The following is a 13,483-nucleotide window of genomic DNA, read 5'->3' as shown; positions in this document are numbered from 1 at the left end:
TGCAGGAGTTTAGCTTGACATTAACCAAGTTTATGGACAATTAAATGAACCGCACCAAACAGTCAATGTAGGATTTTAATATATAAACAAAAACACTTGACAGAAGTTCAATACATGTTTTTCTAAAGGAAAGCAGAGGAAAACATTTTCCCAAATGAAACATTTCAAAATGTCACCATTCAGAAAGCAAGTGAAGAGGTTTGTTTAAAACCAGTCCTCCCTGACCAGCTCTGTCCCTGACTCTAAACCCTGACTCTCAACCCTAACGCTGAACCCTCTGAGGGCAGGAAGACACAGGTTCGAACCACGGAGAAGGAAGAAGAGGAAGGATAGGGAAGTAGTGAGGTTAGGGAAGTAGTGAGGTTAAGGAAGTAGTGAGGGAAAGGCGTGTGGAAGCACACGGGTACATGTGGGGTCAAGAAGATCACTCCCACTGGAGGTCATTGATCCATCAGCCTCAGGCCGCTGAGCTCAGCAGGTCTTCTGGAGGACGAGGCTCAGATGAACTGAGGAGACGGGACCAGCAGGGTGTCAGGATCAGGTGGGGTTCACCTCAGGTGTGTCTGCCCCCGACCAAACAGGATCAGGTGGGGTTCAGCTCAGGTGTGTCTGTCCCCGACCAAACAGGATCAGGTGGGGTTCAGCTCAGGTGTGTCTGCCCCCGACCAAACAGGATCAGGTGGGGTTCAGCTCAGGGGTGTCTGCCCGGACCAAACAAGGACATGGATTAGGTTCAATATTTAAAAGATGCAACATTATCTGAACCAAAGAGACGTCATTAAGGAGCAGGCAGGCTTTAGGGCTCCTTGCTCAAGGACGCATCACTGTATTCAGAGGACTTGAACCCGGCACCATTGGTCTGAGAGTTGAACTCCCGACACGGTCCACTATGTCCAGATAATGCAAACTTACCAGGAATCCTTGATGGTAGAGTCCTGGTTGTCCTCAGGATTTGCCTTCCAGATGTACAGCTTCTCCGTCAGTCCTCCAGATTCCTGGTCTGGTTACAAGTAACAAAGTAGCAGCTGTATTTTGTCTAGTAACCAACCACAGTAGTATGCCTTAACTTGTACTGGACAAACTAATCCTCGTTACCACAAGTCCACTCCGTCTACTTTATGCAAACTTACGGATCCTTGTTGGTAGAGTGATGTCGTCCTCCAGAGTCTTGGCTCCTCCATCAGCTCTCCTCAGAGGCCTGGTCAGGAACAAACAGCACAAGTCTGGCCCCAACGTCTGGTAACAAACATGTAGTTTGTCTTATTTTTAAGCCCTTTATATCCACTCTGTTAGGTTAATGCAAACTTACAATCCATGTTGGTAGAGCGATGGTCATCCTCCAGATTCACGGCTCCCCTGCCAGCTCGCCTCCGCTCCAGAAACACGTTCTAGTAAGAAAACACAGCGGTAGTTTGTTAACGCATGTCAAAGTAACCGCTGTATTTTGCCCTTTAAGTCAACAATGTTAAGTAAATGCAAACTTACGAGGAATCCTTGTTGGTCGATTCCTAGTCGTCCTCCAGCGTCTCAGCTCAACCATCAACTCTCCTCGGACAGAGTCCTGGTCTGGAACAAACAGCCGAAAGTCCTGCTTCAACATGTGGTAAAGCAGATGTAGTTGTCTGTTAATATACCAAACGCCGGTAGTTTGTGGTAACAGTTTTCTACGAGAAGTGGCAGTGAGTGAGATGATGACTTCAGAGTCAGGCTCCATGTACCCCAAGACAGACATCCTCTACCAGGCAGGGTCTCCACCAGACAGGACCTCCACCAGCTCCTCCTCCTCCATCAGCCCCTTCACCAGGCAGGGCCTACAGCACGGCTCCTCCATCAGCTCCTCCAGCAGGCAGGGCCTCCATCAGCTCCTCCCCCAGGCAGGGTCTCCATCAGCTCCTCCACCAGGCAGGGCCTTCAGCACGGCTCCTCCATCAGCTCCTCCACCAGGCAGGGTCTCCATCAGCTCCTCCACCAGGCAGGGCCTTCAGCACGGCTCCTCCATCAGCTCCTTCAGCCATGGATTCCTGGTCTGGTTACAAACACAGTTGGTCTCAGCAGTAAATCACCTGGGGACGCAACACACCCCACCTCCTGCATCTGAGGTTCACTTGTAAAATGGAAGACGAATTTAAACATATTTAAACACTTGAATTAGACAACGTCTACAGATCGACACGTTCAGCAATTCATCCACTACGGTCGTAGCAGCACTAATAAGAATAAGGGCTTATACAACTCCTATATAACCCCCATGTGAATTAACTCAAATCACAGATTGGCACAGATTTAAAGTCATAAGAGGATCAAAACCAGACCTAAAATACAGAGGACTTTAGTGTTTCAGATGAGCTTGGTGATGGTTACCCTCTGGTCCGGTGCTGCAGGCCCCTGGTCTCCAGCCTCAGTCTCCGGTCCACCCTGGCACCACAAGCCTCCGGTTACCAGCCTCTGCGCCTCGCCTTTCAGCTACAGCAGGAGGTTTATATTAGCATTTGCCCAACAATAAGCTTATTTGACTCATCCGAAACCGAGTTACACAATTAATTTAACTATTATTGTATAACTCAAGGCTAGAAAAGACATGAGCATCCCGTATTGAGAATGAAGACAGAGCAGTCCACACGTTTAAAGAAGTGGTTCAGCCCATGCATTGAAACTGAGCCGAGAAGACTCTACTCACACAGAGCACTGACCTGTTCTGGAGGACTTCTGACAGGAGGTGGAGGTCTGGCTCTGGTTGAGGAGGTGGAGGTCTGGCTCTGGTTGAGGAGGTGGAGGTCTGGCTCTGGTTGAGGAGGTCTGGCTCTGGGTGAGGAGGTGGAGGTCTGGCTCTGGGTCAGGAGGTGGAGGTCTGGCTCTGGGTGAGGAGGCAGACACCTTGGGACAAACTACATGTTACCTTTTTAACCTTGTACAGTTCTATAGTATCTTCTACTGTAACATGTGGGAAGGACAGCCATTATTTTAGCTTTGATATTATCCAGTTGGTAACTCGTCGTTGTTTAGCGTCATTCCATTTGGTAGGGTTTTACTTCTGTGGCAATTAATGCCACCAGATATTTAGAACGTACAAAAGCTGAAGTACCAAAGAACACTAAGCAGTATCGATATGAAATCAAATATACTCAGCCTTATTCAGGTGCTGGGTTCCCTTGAAGAAATGCCAAATTGTCTTCCACCTTGAAATGATTTTCAGCCTTCACTGATGGTCAGAAATGGGCCCGCAAGTAGAACGCTCTTCTGTACGCAGCGAGAGTCCCGTCAACGCGGTTAAAAGTACGGCGCAACCATCGGAAATTATCAACATATTGTACGACGTACGTCTCAGTATGTATTTAATGTCAAACTTAAAGTTGTTGAAGATATGGGGCAACAATTCCCAATGGACACCGAAAATAGTTTCCGTTGGCAACGGCTCTATGTTACGCAAACACAAACCAGAACGTTCCGCCAGATTCCCTCAGGGGACTCGCATCCAACTAACTGCCCGTAGGGTTCTCATGGTTGTCAAGACTACAACGTTCTATGCTAACCATTGAGACTAAATCAACTGACCGCACTAAGAACCTTCCACGGCGGGAAGCACAAACCGTCCGACTGGAATCCGAACATTCCAGCCGGAACCGACCAAATAAAAAAAACCAGCGCCTCACCTTGAGCTGAACGGAGGAAGATCCTGAAGTCCAGCGATGGTCTTCATTAAAACACAGCCAACAGACTTACCTTGATGCCATCTGTTTGATGCTGTTGGTCATAACTACTATTCAGTGTACCTTTACATTATTATGCACCCAGTGTGTACAAGTTATACCACTCAAAACCAAACGAAGAACCGAACTACCATGCACGTCCACGAATTTAAACCTCAAATCCTTGCCTAAAAACAATGAAATTATCCAATGCAAAACCGTGTCTACATTTTACAATAAACAGAACAATTATCTAGATTATTCAGGGTACAACCCATACAGACCAAATCTAAACATTGAGCTCACAGAGAGCTGACCATAACCCTGCAACTTCACCCTGACTGCCTCATCACCAACAGCAAATCATGCCAGCCAGCCAACACATGTACAGCTCCAGTGAGAAGTGGGCATCTGAGTGAAAGGACTGCCCATAATAAAATGAAGCCCAATTCCTGAACTATCCAACCATCTTCATGGTTTAAAGAGTTAGACTTGACATGGTGTTCTAATCACCTTTGTCTACTCCCTCATTACTTATAAAACTCTACATCTCAATCGCAAGAGTGTTGCATCCTACTTATGAGGGTGTGGTCTGAGTGAGCAGAGATGCATGCTGGGATACAGTGCTGTCTGAAGTCTTCAGTTCTATAAACACGCCCCTAAGGAGAAACCAAGTGTTTAAGAATCTGTCGTGACATCAGTTACATGAGCTGGAATATCCTTCAAGATGGCCCCAGGATTCTCAGAGGAGAAAGGCCAAGAGGAAGATGTGAGGGTTCTTCCTCTCAGCCAGTGGAACACAACAACAGTCTTCATCAGAGTACCATGGAACACTTTGAAACGTTCTCCTCTATACACCTTGAAGCCCCAGTGAAGGTTTCCTTACCTCCTCAGCTGAAGAGCAGCTTGAAGAGCGCACTAGTTGGAGTTCCCAGATTCGTTCTGAATTAAGGGAACCAATCGTTCAGCTAGTCCTGTACGAAACAAATACAGTTCAGCCTGAGAAGACATGCAACCGAGCGCAAGACAAGATCCACAGGGCTCTCCATCAATCCAGCCAGGTAGGAAGAGCCGCCTCACTACAGGTCATCTTGAATATCCATTGATGTCCCTTTCCAACTTCAGACTCTCCTTGTGGAATGCCTTTAGGTGTCCATCCTCCATTGATCCTGATTGGTGTAGTCCTAGTTTGAAGCAACTGATCCGAACACGCCGCTTGCATCCTTTTACCCTTGAGTTGGATACTCTCCTTCCTTCCCAGCGTGTTGGATTTCGCTCGTGAGCGTCGCTCCGGGCTCTTCATGTCTACTGAAGGCCTCAAGTAAACATGTGGCCATCCATCAGGTATGATTTAGTTGACCTTTCCAATACCCCAAGCCAACCACACAGACCCCCGTAGGAACATTATCACTGTCAAAGCAAGCAGGACACACACGAGTAGAACCCAGGACACACACGTCGAACCCCCTGCCAGATGGAACCAAGCACACGTAGAACCCCCTGCCAGATGGAACCAAACACACGTAGAACCCCCTGCAAGGTGTGAGTTAGGGGGGGGCACACACATAGAACCCTAGCGATGCTAAAAAGTCATCCATCTCATGTCAAACCCACACACACCACTGAGCCATAAAAGGCCCAACACTCATGCAGGGTAAAAACCTCCTGCCAAATAACATTCCATCATCCAACCCCGGCACTCCCGCCAGGACACCCAGAACAGAACAATCATTGTCTCCAGAGACATAAATTATGTGAAACATTCTTCAGTGGCGTCCCACATTGGTGATGGATTATGCTTGGTGTCTCCAAAATGTGTCCCAGGTTGATTCAACGTCTCTGAAGTCATGCGTTTGTAGTCCAGTGGTTTCCTGAATGAGGGGCCTTCACAGATGCAAACGGTGCAGCTTTAGTCAGCCTGAGGACAGGCAGGAGGTCATCTGTTCAGAAGACCACCCAGTGGAGGGGGGGGGGGGGCTCTTGAGGAGCAGGATCCATCTTTGGAATAGCCCCAAATAAGATCTTCTTGGAAGTGAAACTGTTCCTGAGGAGTCACGATGCCTGGAGGGGACTGTTGAATGTGTTCCATGGTTCTCTGTGTCAGACTGAAGTTGTGTTATAATCGTTGAGATGAGGAGCCCCCTCATCTCCCCCTGGTGTTTCTCCTTCTGAATCCCCGTCTCCATCTTAAAGAACATTCTAGTCCATGTAACCGACGTCATGACGGTTTCTCAAACACTCAGTTTCCCCTGAGGGGGCGTATCTACAGACCTGAAGACTTCAGACAGCTCTGTATCCCAGTATGTACCTCTGCTCACTCAGACCACACCCTCATCAGTAAAGAAACACTCATGTGAAGAAGATGCAGAGCTCAGGAGAGTAGCTGGAAAGAAGACTGAAGACATCAGAAGCCAACCCATTACTCCAGCTTACAACAATAACTTGGAGCCTGTAACCATTTTAACAAATCATTAAAACCAACCTAAACCAAACACCTAAGCAACCCATGAACCAATAAAACATCCTTACTACTCAGATCAACCTTCAGCTAACGGGTTAACTCACCAGGAAGCCAAAATACAGCAATGTGCCCAAGAGTAATGAGAAACTATTGACTTACAGTTCGCAGTTCATCTTCATGGTGAAGTTGGGATACTCACAGAACTGCAGTTAAATATCCATGATAGACCTTTCAAGGAATGAACAGTTTACTCATTATTGTCCCCAAATTTGGAACTGTCTCACAGTTCAACATCTACCATCTCCATTAAATCAGATAAATGAATGACAATACAAATTCAGGGCTTTTGGAATCATCCAACTTTTAAATAATGTTTAAGATAATTAACTAATCCAGCTTTTTAATATAAATAGCTAATTATTTGACTTAGTCAAGAGTGATTTACTTTTTACTTTGACAAGTTTGAATGTATAGTCTCTAAAATGTTAGTTTCAGGTAGAATCATTATTTAAATTTCAAATGAGTTTAACCACCAGAATCCCAGATTTCCTTCATTCATTGTCAGTGTTTATATTCAACATACAAGTCAACGCAGCTGTGCTTTGCTTCACATTTCTACTCACATCAGGTCCAGATGAGATGCTCCTCTTTACTTCAAAAAGTCTTTAACCTGTGAAACAGGAAGAAATGACAAATACGTCACAACAGAGCTCAACAGAACACTACACACACGTTCTGGTTTCTGGGAACACAACAACATACCGCGTTTGGAAGACGCTACACGGCCAAACAGTGGAGGACTCCAACGTACTGCCCGGTTCTCTTAAGTGAAACGCACCAGATGCAACCAATTTACCAATTAAAGAACCACTCGGCGCGCGAGATGCAGCAGGTGAGCTAATAAATTAAACTCGACACAGGTTCGGCGAATCGGCGCCCTCTGGTCGCCTTGGTAACATTAAGAGTGTCTATTTCAGCTCCGTGTTTGATCTTTAATGACATCCCTCCTTTTAAAGGGATGAGTCTGATTTGACTGATTTAGATTCATACTTCAGAATGAAGAAAGTCTTCATTCAAATTAACCTGTGTGTGTGTGTGTGTGTGTGTGTGTGTGTTACATTGTGGAATTGATTCATCTAGAAGTGGTTCCGGACTGGTATTAGCGCAACAAATCTGTGGTCGAATGACGCACTGATGTTATGTTAGCTTGAACATCATATGGTCTAAATACGGCATAAAATCAAATAAATTATATAATAATAATACATTTAATTTAGAGGCGCCTTTCAAGACACCCAAGGTTACCAATATCCCCTCGTAACTTTTTTCGACAACGTTTAAGCAGTTTCAATTAAAAAGACGACATCAAAGTCTAAACCAAAACAAAAATTTGGTAAGAAACTATGAAATAATTAAACGAGCACTACAATCGTGTTGACGGCTTGGTGTGAGCTCTGAAATGCACTCATTCAAATTAACAATGAGAGGGGGTGCACCGTTCCTGGAGGTACTGCAATACCAGGTCGATGCGTGGAGTGGACGGAGCAAGCCCCTTTTCCATCTCCCAGTTCCAAAAATCAATTTAATATATGGTCCCCGGGTAGGGGACGTATCAGATATTAAACTGATAAGAACAGATACTACACTTGATCTTAGCCAAAAGGCCGAGAAGCGATGCCTACAAATTGTTCGACCTAGAGTACCCATTCCCAGAAATGTCACTCTCATCAGCGGTTTTACGAGGAAAACTTCCTTCAAGTACAAGAAGCCTACAGAAGTAACACTATGTGTCAACAACATATTGCGTGTTATCAAACTACGTTCAACGCAAAAAATAACGAGTAAGGGTCCGTGATTCAAGGCAACGCATGAACGGCACTGATGACGTCAGCAGCTCTAAGCCAATCAGTATGTCTGAGGAAGCCAAACGCGTTTATTGTGAACTATTATGTATAATACAGTGAATCCCCACTGAGCACGATCACTATGATTTGATGCCATCATACATGGTGTTAGTTTGGTAAAAGTTAGATACATGAGAAATTAACTCTTCCTTTGCATCATTGCTAGATCACCAAAAATGTGAGGAAACCGCCACTCTACCGCTCTCTAGTGGTCACTAATAGGTCGGCAGAACTTCACTAGAGGTTTATTTACTATTAGCGCATCAAAGAACCAATGCTAAATTCAGGGCATGCCGTGGTTTATTCAAAACCGGGTTGCACTCTGGATGTGGTTCATGAAGAATCTCCATACAGATAAAAGTTCAGATTACATTGGTAATGGGCGGAGTGGTAAAACCACGACGACAGATTAACCCAGATAGGCTAAACCTGTTCACCACTCCGTGGAGAAGAAGCTATTGAGGACTGGTGTTAGCACTACATATATGTAGTCCAATAAGGTATTTACATGAGCTTCAATATCATATTGTCTAAATAAAGCATAGAAATGAATTTACTCACATCTTCTTTCGATAACGTGTCTCACCGGTATCAATTTAAATAAACTTGATGCACAATGTTGTTGGTGAAAAACATATTCTTACTTAAAACAAACAATAGCACAACAGTCGATTCACTTGCACAACTCAAGCCTCCCTCCAGTCCAGAACTCTGGCCCTCTTAAGGAGCACCAGAATGGGTGTGGCTCAATTAACCTATGAGCCACAGCTGTAGACTATTACAGGGCTAACAGCCAGACAGGAACATGTGCATCTTTTAAAATATGGTTTAACATAGTGAAGATGCCATTCACATCTTCACAGCAACACTATTTTGACTAAGCTAGTCTGAAGACAGCAAGTATACACGAGAACATTCAGTTGGTTCGACTGAGTTGTTTATTAGTATTATGCTTTAACAACGAATAAAAGTACAAGTGCACAATAAACAGAATGACTAAAATAATAGTATCAAACATTACAGATCATTAACAGTTGTTCACGTATCATTGACTCTCTTTGCGACTTTATTTAAAAGGCGACTAACGACACACTTTGCGACTTATTCAGACCATCAGGGAGAAGTTGACACACATATTCAAACGTGTGATGGCTGGGGTTGTTCATTCCCACGCTGCTGGCCGCTCATAGGTATCGAGGTCCACGGCTCTCGTGCCAACAGCTTCGGGGTCTCTCTCTCTCTCTCCTCGCGTCGTCCAGGCAGTCAGTGGGCGTGGTTATGGGGAGGAGGACTCCGCACGAGCGGGAGCGTCACCGTCACCATAGTGATTCACTACAGCCGAACTCACCCAGTGGGAGTTCAGTTGTACAACATCTATTTTAGATTCATCTAAATGGGGTTACTTTTGACATGTGAACACACTTAATGCGTAATGAAAGACAATAATGAACACAATCCAAGATGAGCTAGAGAGGAGAGCAGGGGTAAGAGAGGAGGAGGAGAAGAGAGAGGAGGAAGAGAAGAGAGGAGAGGAGAGCAGACAAGACAAAGTCACGGTACTCACACACATGGGGAGAATCTTTACATGTAGTCACTGTGACCTTCTTTAAGTGTGCAATACATGAAGGGTTGTATGGTGGAGATTAAGTTTTGCTGGTTCATCAACTACCAACTTTTAAAATTCTTTACTGATATAAAACGTTCCATCAATCTCGAAATTATCAAAATAAAGGTTTGAGGCAACAAACACATTCATTTTTGTATTACCCTGAGACAGTGATTCTACTGGACACTATTAGACTGGAATATATCTATTTTAGATAACGTATTTAGGCCTACACATTAAAAAAAAAAAAAAAAAAACGTGTAAGGACATTGCGTTTTTTTGTCATTCACTATTCAGAAGTTAAAGCATTTAATAATGTTAAAAAACTAAAATTTTATATTATTATGTACAAATTATTCCTCTCAACATGTTAGACCTCTTATGTTCTATATAACTGCAACTGTTAACAACTTTATAGCGTTAAATGTGTATAAAGATCTGGAAACAAAACAGACAAAATATATTGTGTAATTTAACCATTCATAATGGGTTGATTCAACAACTCCTCGTTAACATCTCCTCGTTAAATGTCAGCAGTACGAGATTAAAGCAGTTCTCTCAGACCTCACATAGTAGAGATTCTAATTCAGTAAACAACATTAGTTGTTTTGGTTGTTTCTTTGTTTTATTATCAAACAAAGGTCCTAGTCTGTTTGATTGACAGGTGAGATGATCAGGGGGGCAGAGTTGTTACCTCCATAATCACGGGGACCTGGGTTGAGGATTGGATAGAGAGGCTCACTGAAGGTGCAGCCAGTAGCAGAGTAGATATGAACCCTGGCTTCCACATCATAGAAGGAGACCACACCCTCATCATAATCAACAAACAACCCCACCTTCTGGAGCCCAGCTCTCAGAGGTAGACAGACAGCAGGGTCATCACGAAAGAACAACACATCCTTGTTGTAGTGAAGAGTCCAGTAACCCGTCTCAGGGGTCCTCATGGTCCCACCTTTTCTGTCGATGGACTCTCTGACCACTCCTAACCACCAATAAGTCTTGTCTTTAAACTGTACCTCAAAGTAAAATCTCCCTGAAGAGAAGCTCTGATTTGTGAGGACACATACAAAATTTGTAAATCTCTTAGGGTTGTGTGGGAGTACCTTCGCCACACATCCATGATGTACTTGCTTCCCATCCTCAGACAGGATGAGCCAGCGATTAGCTGTATCAGGATCCAGAGTCACATCTACTTCATTCTGCTGGACCCTCTTCAGTACAGCATCATCACGCAGCTTCTTCATCTCCATGTTCAGAGTCTCCTCCAGCTGATCCAGGGATCTCCTCAAGGTCCCTACGTATGACGGAGGACAGACCTCCACCGTGTTCCAGTCCCTGGTGGGTGGAGGATCCTTCAGGGATCTGAAGGTCTGGAGGAAGTGGAGGTGGTCTTTAGTGTGTGAGAGCTGCTTCACCTCTGAGCATCTATTGGTCAGATCTTCTATTTCCTGCTCCAGCTCTTTGATGAGGTCTTCAGCTTGTTTCTCTGTGGATTTCAGTTCCTCTTGAACAGTTTGGTTGAATTCATCCCGGCACTTTTCAACACAGCCTATCAGAGCAGTGAAGACCTGCCCACCAATGGCTATCTCTATGTCTGCAACTCTGTTGCTCAGTTCTACTCTGTCTTTGATCTCCTTAATCTTTTGTTTTCTCTCCTGGATCATCTGCGGAACGTCAGCCTCTATCTTCCCCAGCTGGGCCGTCTTCACTTCATATTCCTCCTTCAGAGGTACAACAGGATGGGACTTGTGGTCTGACTCTGTGCAGAACTGACACACACACACCTGTTCAGTCGGGCAGAAGAGCTCCAGAAGTCGGTTGTGTTTCTTACACATCCTGTCTTCCAGACGGTCCATAGGCTCGACCAGCCGATGTCCCTTCAGGACTGCGAATCTCTGATGTGGCTCCAGGTGGGTTTGGCAGAAAGACATAAAACACACTAGGCAGGACTTCATGGCTTTCAGCTGGGTCCCAGTACAGACGTCACAGGGAACTTCTGCTGGTTCAACACAAGGCTGCTCTTTAACTCGTACGGTTGTTCTAAACTGAGCAGCCAGCTGTGATAAGAGGGTATTGACCGGTGGATCAGGTTTTTTGTCGAAAATCTTGTTGCAAACAGGACATTTGTACTTGACTTGTTCATCCCAGAACTTTGTAACACAGGTTCTGCAGAAGTTGTGTCCACATGGTGTGGTAACCGGGCTGCTGAACACATCCAGACAGATGGAACATGAAAAGTCCTCCTCAGACCAGGGAGTGTTAGCAGAGGCCATCCCTAGACACAGACGATAAGGTTTATGTATTGAGCAGTTTTATATTTCTAATTCCATCAATTCCTTATCTTGTGCTGCTTTACTCACCTTGTTGTGGTTTCTGACAATTTGTTCCAAAATGCGTTTTGTTTTTCTCCTGCAAGAGAGAACTGCTTCCACGTCGGTTGGTTTTGGTTTCTATGAATGTTAAGTTTCGTTTCCCGAAGACATCCTCTCCTCCCCTCGCCTTACATTTGGGTAGCCCCTAATACATGGCTCCTCCCCTAACCCTGGCTCCGCCCCCACCCTGACGTCTCAACCTGAACGTGGGCACATTCATGAACTGTCTCTAGGCTACCTCATATTCACTGTGTTCTCTTCTTTGCAGCATTAAAATATGTTCAACCATTAAAAGACAGGAAACAGGGATCCCGGGAAAACAAGAAATGTTTATATGTTAGTGATTTGTACTTAACTGTGATTAACAACTAGGCCTATGCAAATATATTTGACTCGAGTTCAATGGTGGCTGATATTTTCACCACTCTCTTTATAAAACAACCCTCTCAATAGGTGCGCCCAGATAACATGTGCTGTCATGTTTGCGCTATTAACCGCCGAGTCATGTGACTCGGGGTAGGGCAGACGAACCAGACAGACGAGTTCACCTTCAGTCAGAGACAACAAGCACTTGTTTTGTTGCGAAAGTTAATTCGGCTGAATTTAAAAAAGGTTTACCTTGAAAATACACAATTCATAAGTTGATAGACTGTATTGTTTATAACAGTATTCTGGGGATCGCGAGGAGCATTGACACGCGGGGACAAGTTCTTTCGCTCTCTGCAAGTGGAGAACTTTATTCACAAATTCATTGATGAAATAACCCCCCCCCCCCCCCCCCCCCTCTGATACAATTATTCTTGTGCTGTTCCCAACACAGAATGTTAACCAGTAGTTTTTACCAGTTAGCAGGTTCAATGTGATCGGTGTGTATTAGGTGGAGGGCTTCTATCGGTGGTTTGTAGAAGTATATTATGCAGAATGGCCACCAGGGGGAGTCCTTGGTGCTCGGCCTGGGTCGCTACGCGCTGGTTGTTATCTGGATTATAATAAAGGATACGACATTGAGTCATAAGTCTGCCGTGTGCGCCTCCAGTTTTCTGCTTAAACAGTTTAGAACTAAATAGTGTTTGAAACACGACAGTACCTCTTCATTAGTTATATTGAAGTCCTGAGTAACTGTGTGGAGGAATCGAAATGCATGATATTAAAGGCCCACTATGCAACTTCGGGCATTTCTTGGCTGTTTTCTTGGTTTTGGCACGCACATTTCTCTACACAGCGCCCCCTACAGCTTCGTAGTAGATATTTCACAACACTGTCGTAACAACTCGTTGACGACCCTTCCCCATGCACTTCTACGCGAGCCATGTGCATTTGTTTTCAAAGAAGCCGGCGAATGCGTGGAGCCATGTCCGAAGTAGATGTTCATAAAGTGTAGGCAAGGTTATACATTTTTAAAAAGGTGTATTTGTATTGCAATAAACATAAATCCATCCTTTTTTATAGTTGAC

The 13,483-nt window shown here is 44.7% G+C and overlaps 1 protein-coding gene, 1 long non-coding RNA gene and 1 other non-coding gene across 3 annotated transcripts; all 3 read right to left on the bottom strand.

The window, feature by feature from the left end:
* Positions 1-1,130: 1,130 nt before the first annotated feature.
* LOC115534037 (uncharacterized) lies at positions 1,131-1,607 on the bottom strand. The gene is made up of 3 exons (XR_003974278.1): positions 1,486-1,607; positions 1,310-1,388; positions 1,131-1,236 (listed from the first exon to the last, which is right to left on the bottom strand). It is a non-coding gene; the product is annotated as an uncharacterized LOC115534037 (long non-coding RNA).
* Positions 1,608-7,632: 6,025 nt separating this feature from the next.
* Positions 7,633-7,823, bottom strand: LOC115534921 (U2 spliceosomal RNA). Its single transcript, XR_003974386.1, has one exon. It is a non-coding gene; the product is annotated as a U2 spliceosomal RNA (small nuclear RNA).
* Positions 7,824-8,971: 1,148 nt separating this feature from the next.
* LOC115534621 (E3 ubiquitin-protein ligase TRIM39-like) lies at positions 8,972-12,122 on the bottom strand. The gene has a single exon (XM_030345727.1). The coding sequence runs from the start codon at positions 11,928-11,930 to the stop codon at positions 10,302-10,304; it is 1,629 nt and encodes a 542-aa protein (XP_030201587.1). The 5' UTR covers positions 11,931-12,122; the 3' UTR covers positions 8,972-10,301.
* Between the last annotated feature and the right edge of the window lie 1,361 nt (positions 12,123-13,483).

The sequence above is a fragment of the Gadus morhua genome, chromosome 21 (assembly GCF_902167405.1).
Source record: "Gadus morhua chromosome 21, gadMor3.0, whole genome shotgun sequence".
Taxonomy (NCBI): domain Eukaryota; kingdom Metazoa; phylum Chordata; class Actinopteri; order Gadiformes; family Gadidae; genus Gadus; species Gadus morhua.
Note: the sequence above shows the minus strand (reverse complement) of the source record. Positions and strands in the feature narration are given on the sequence as shown.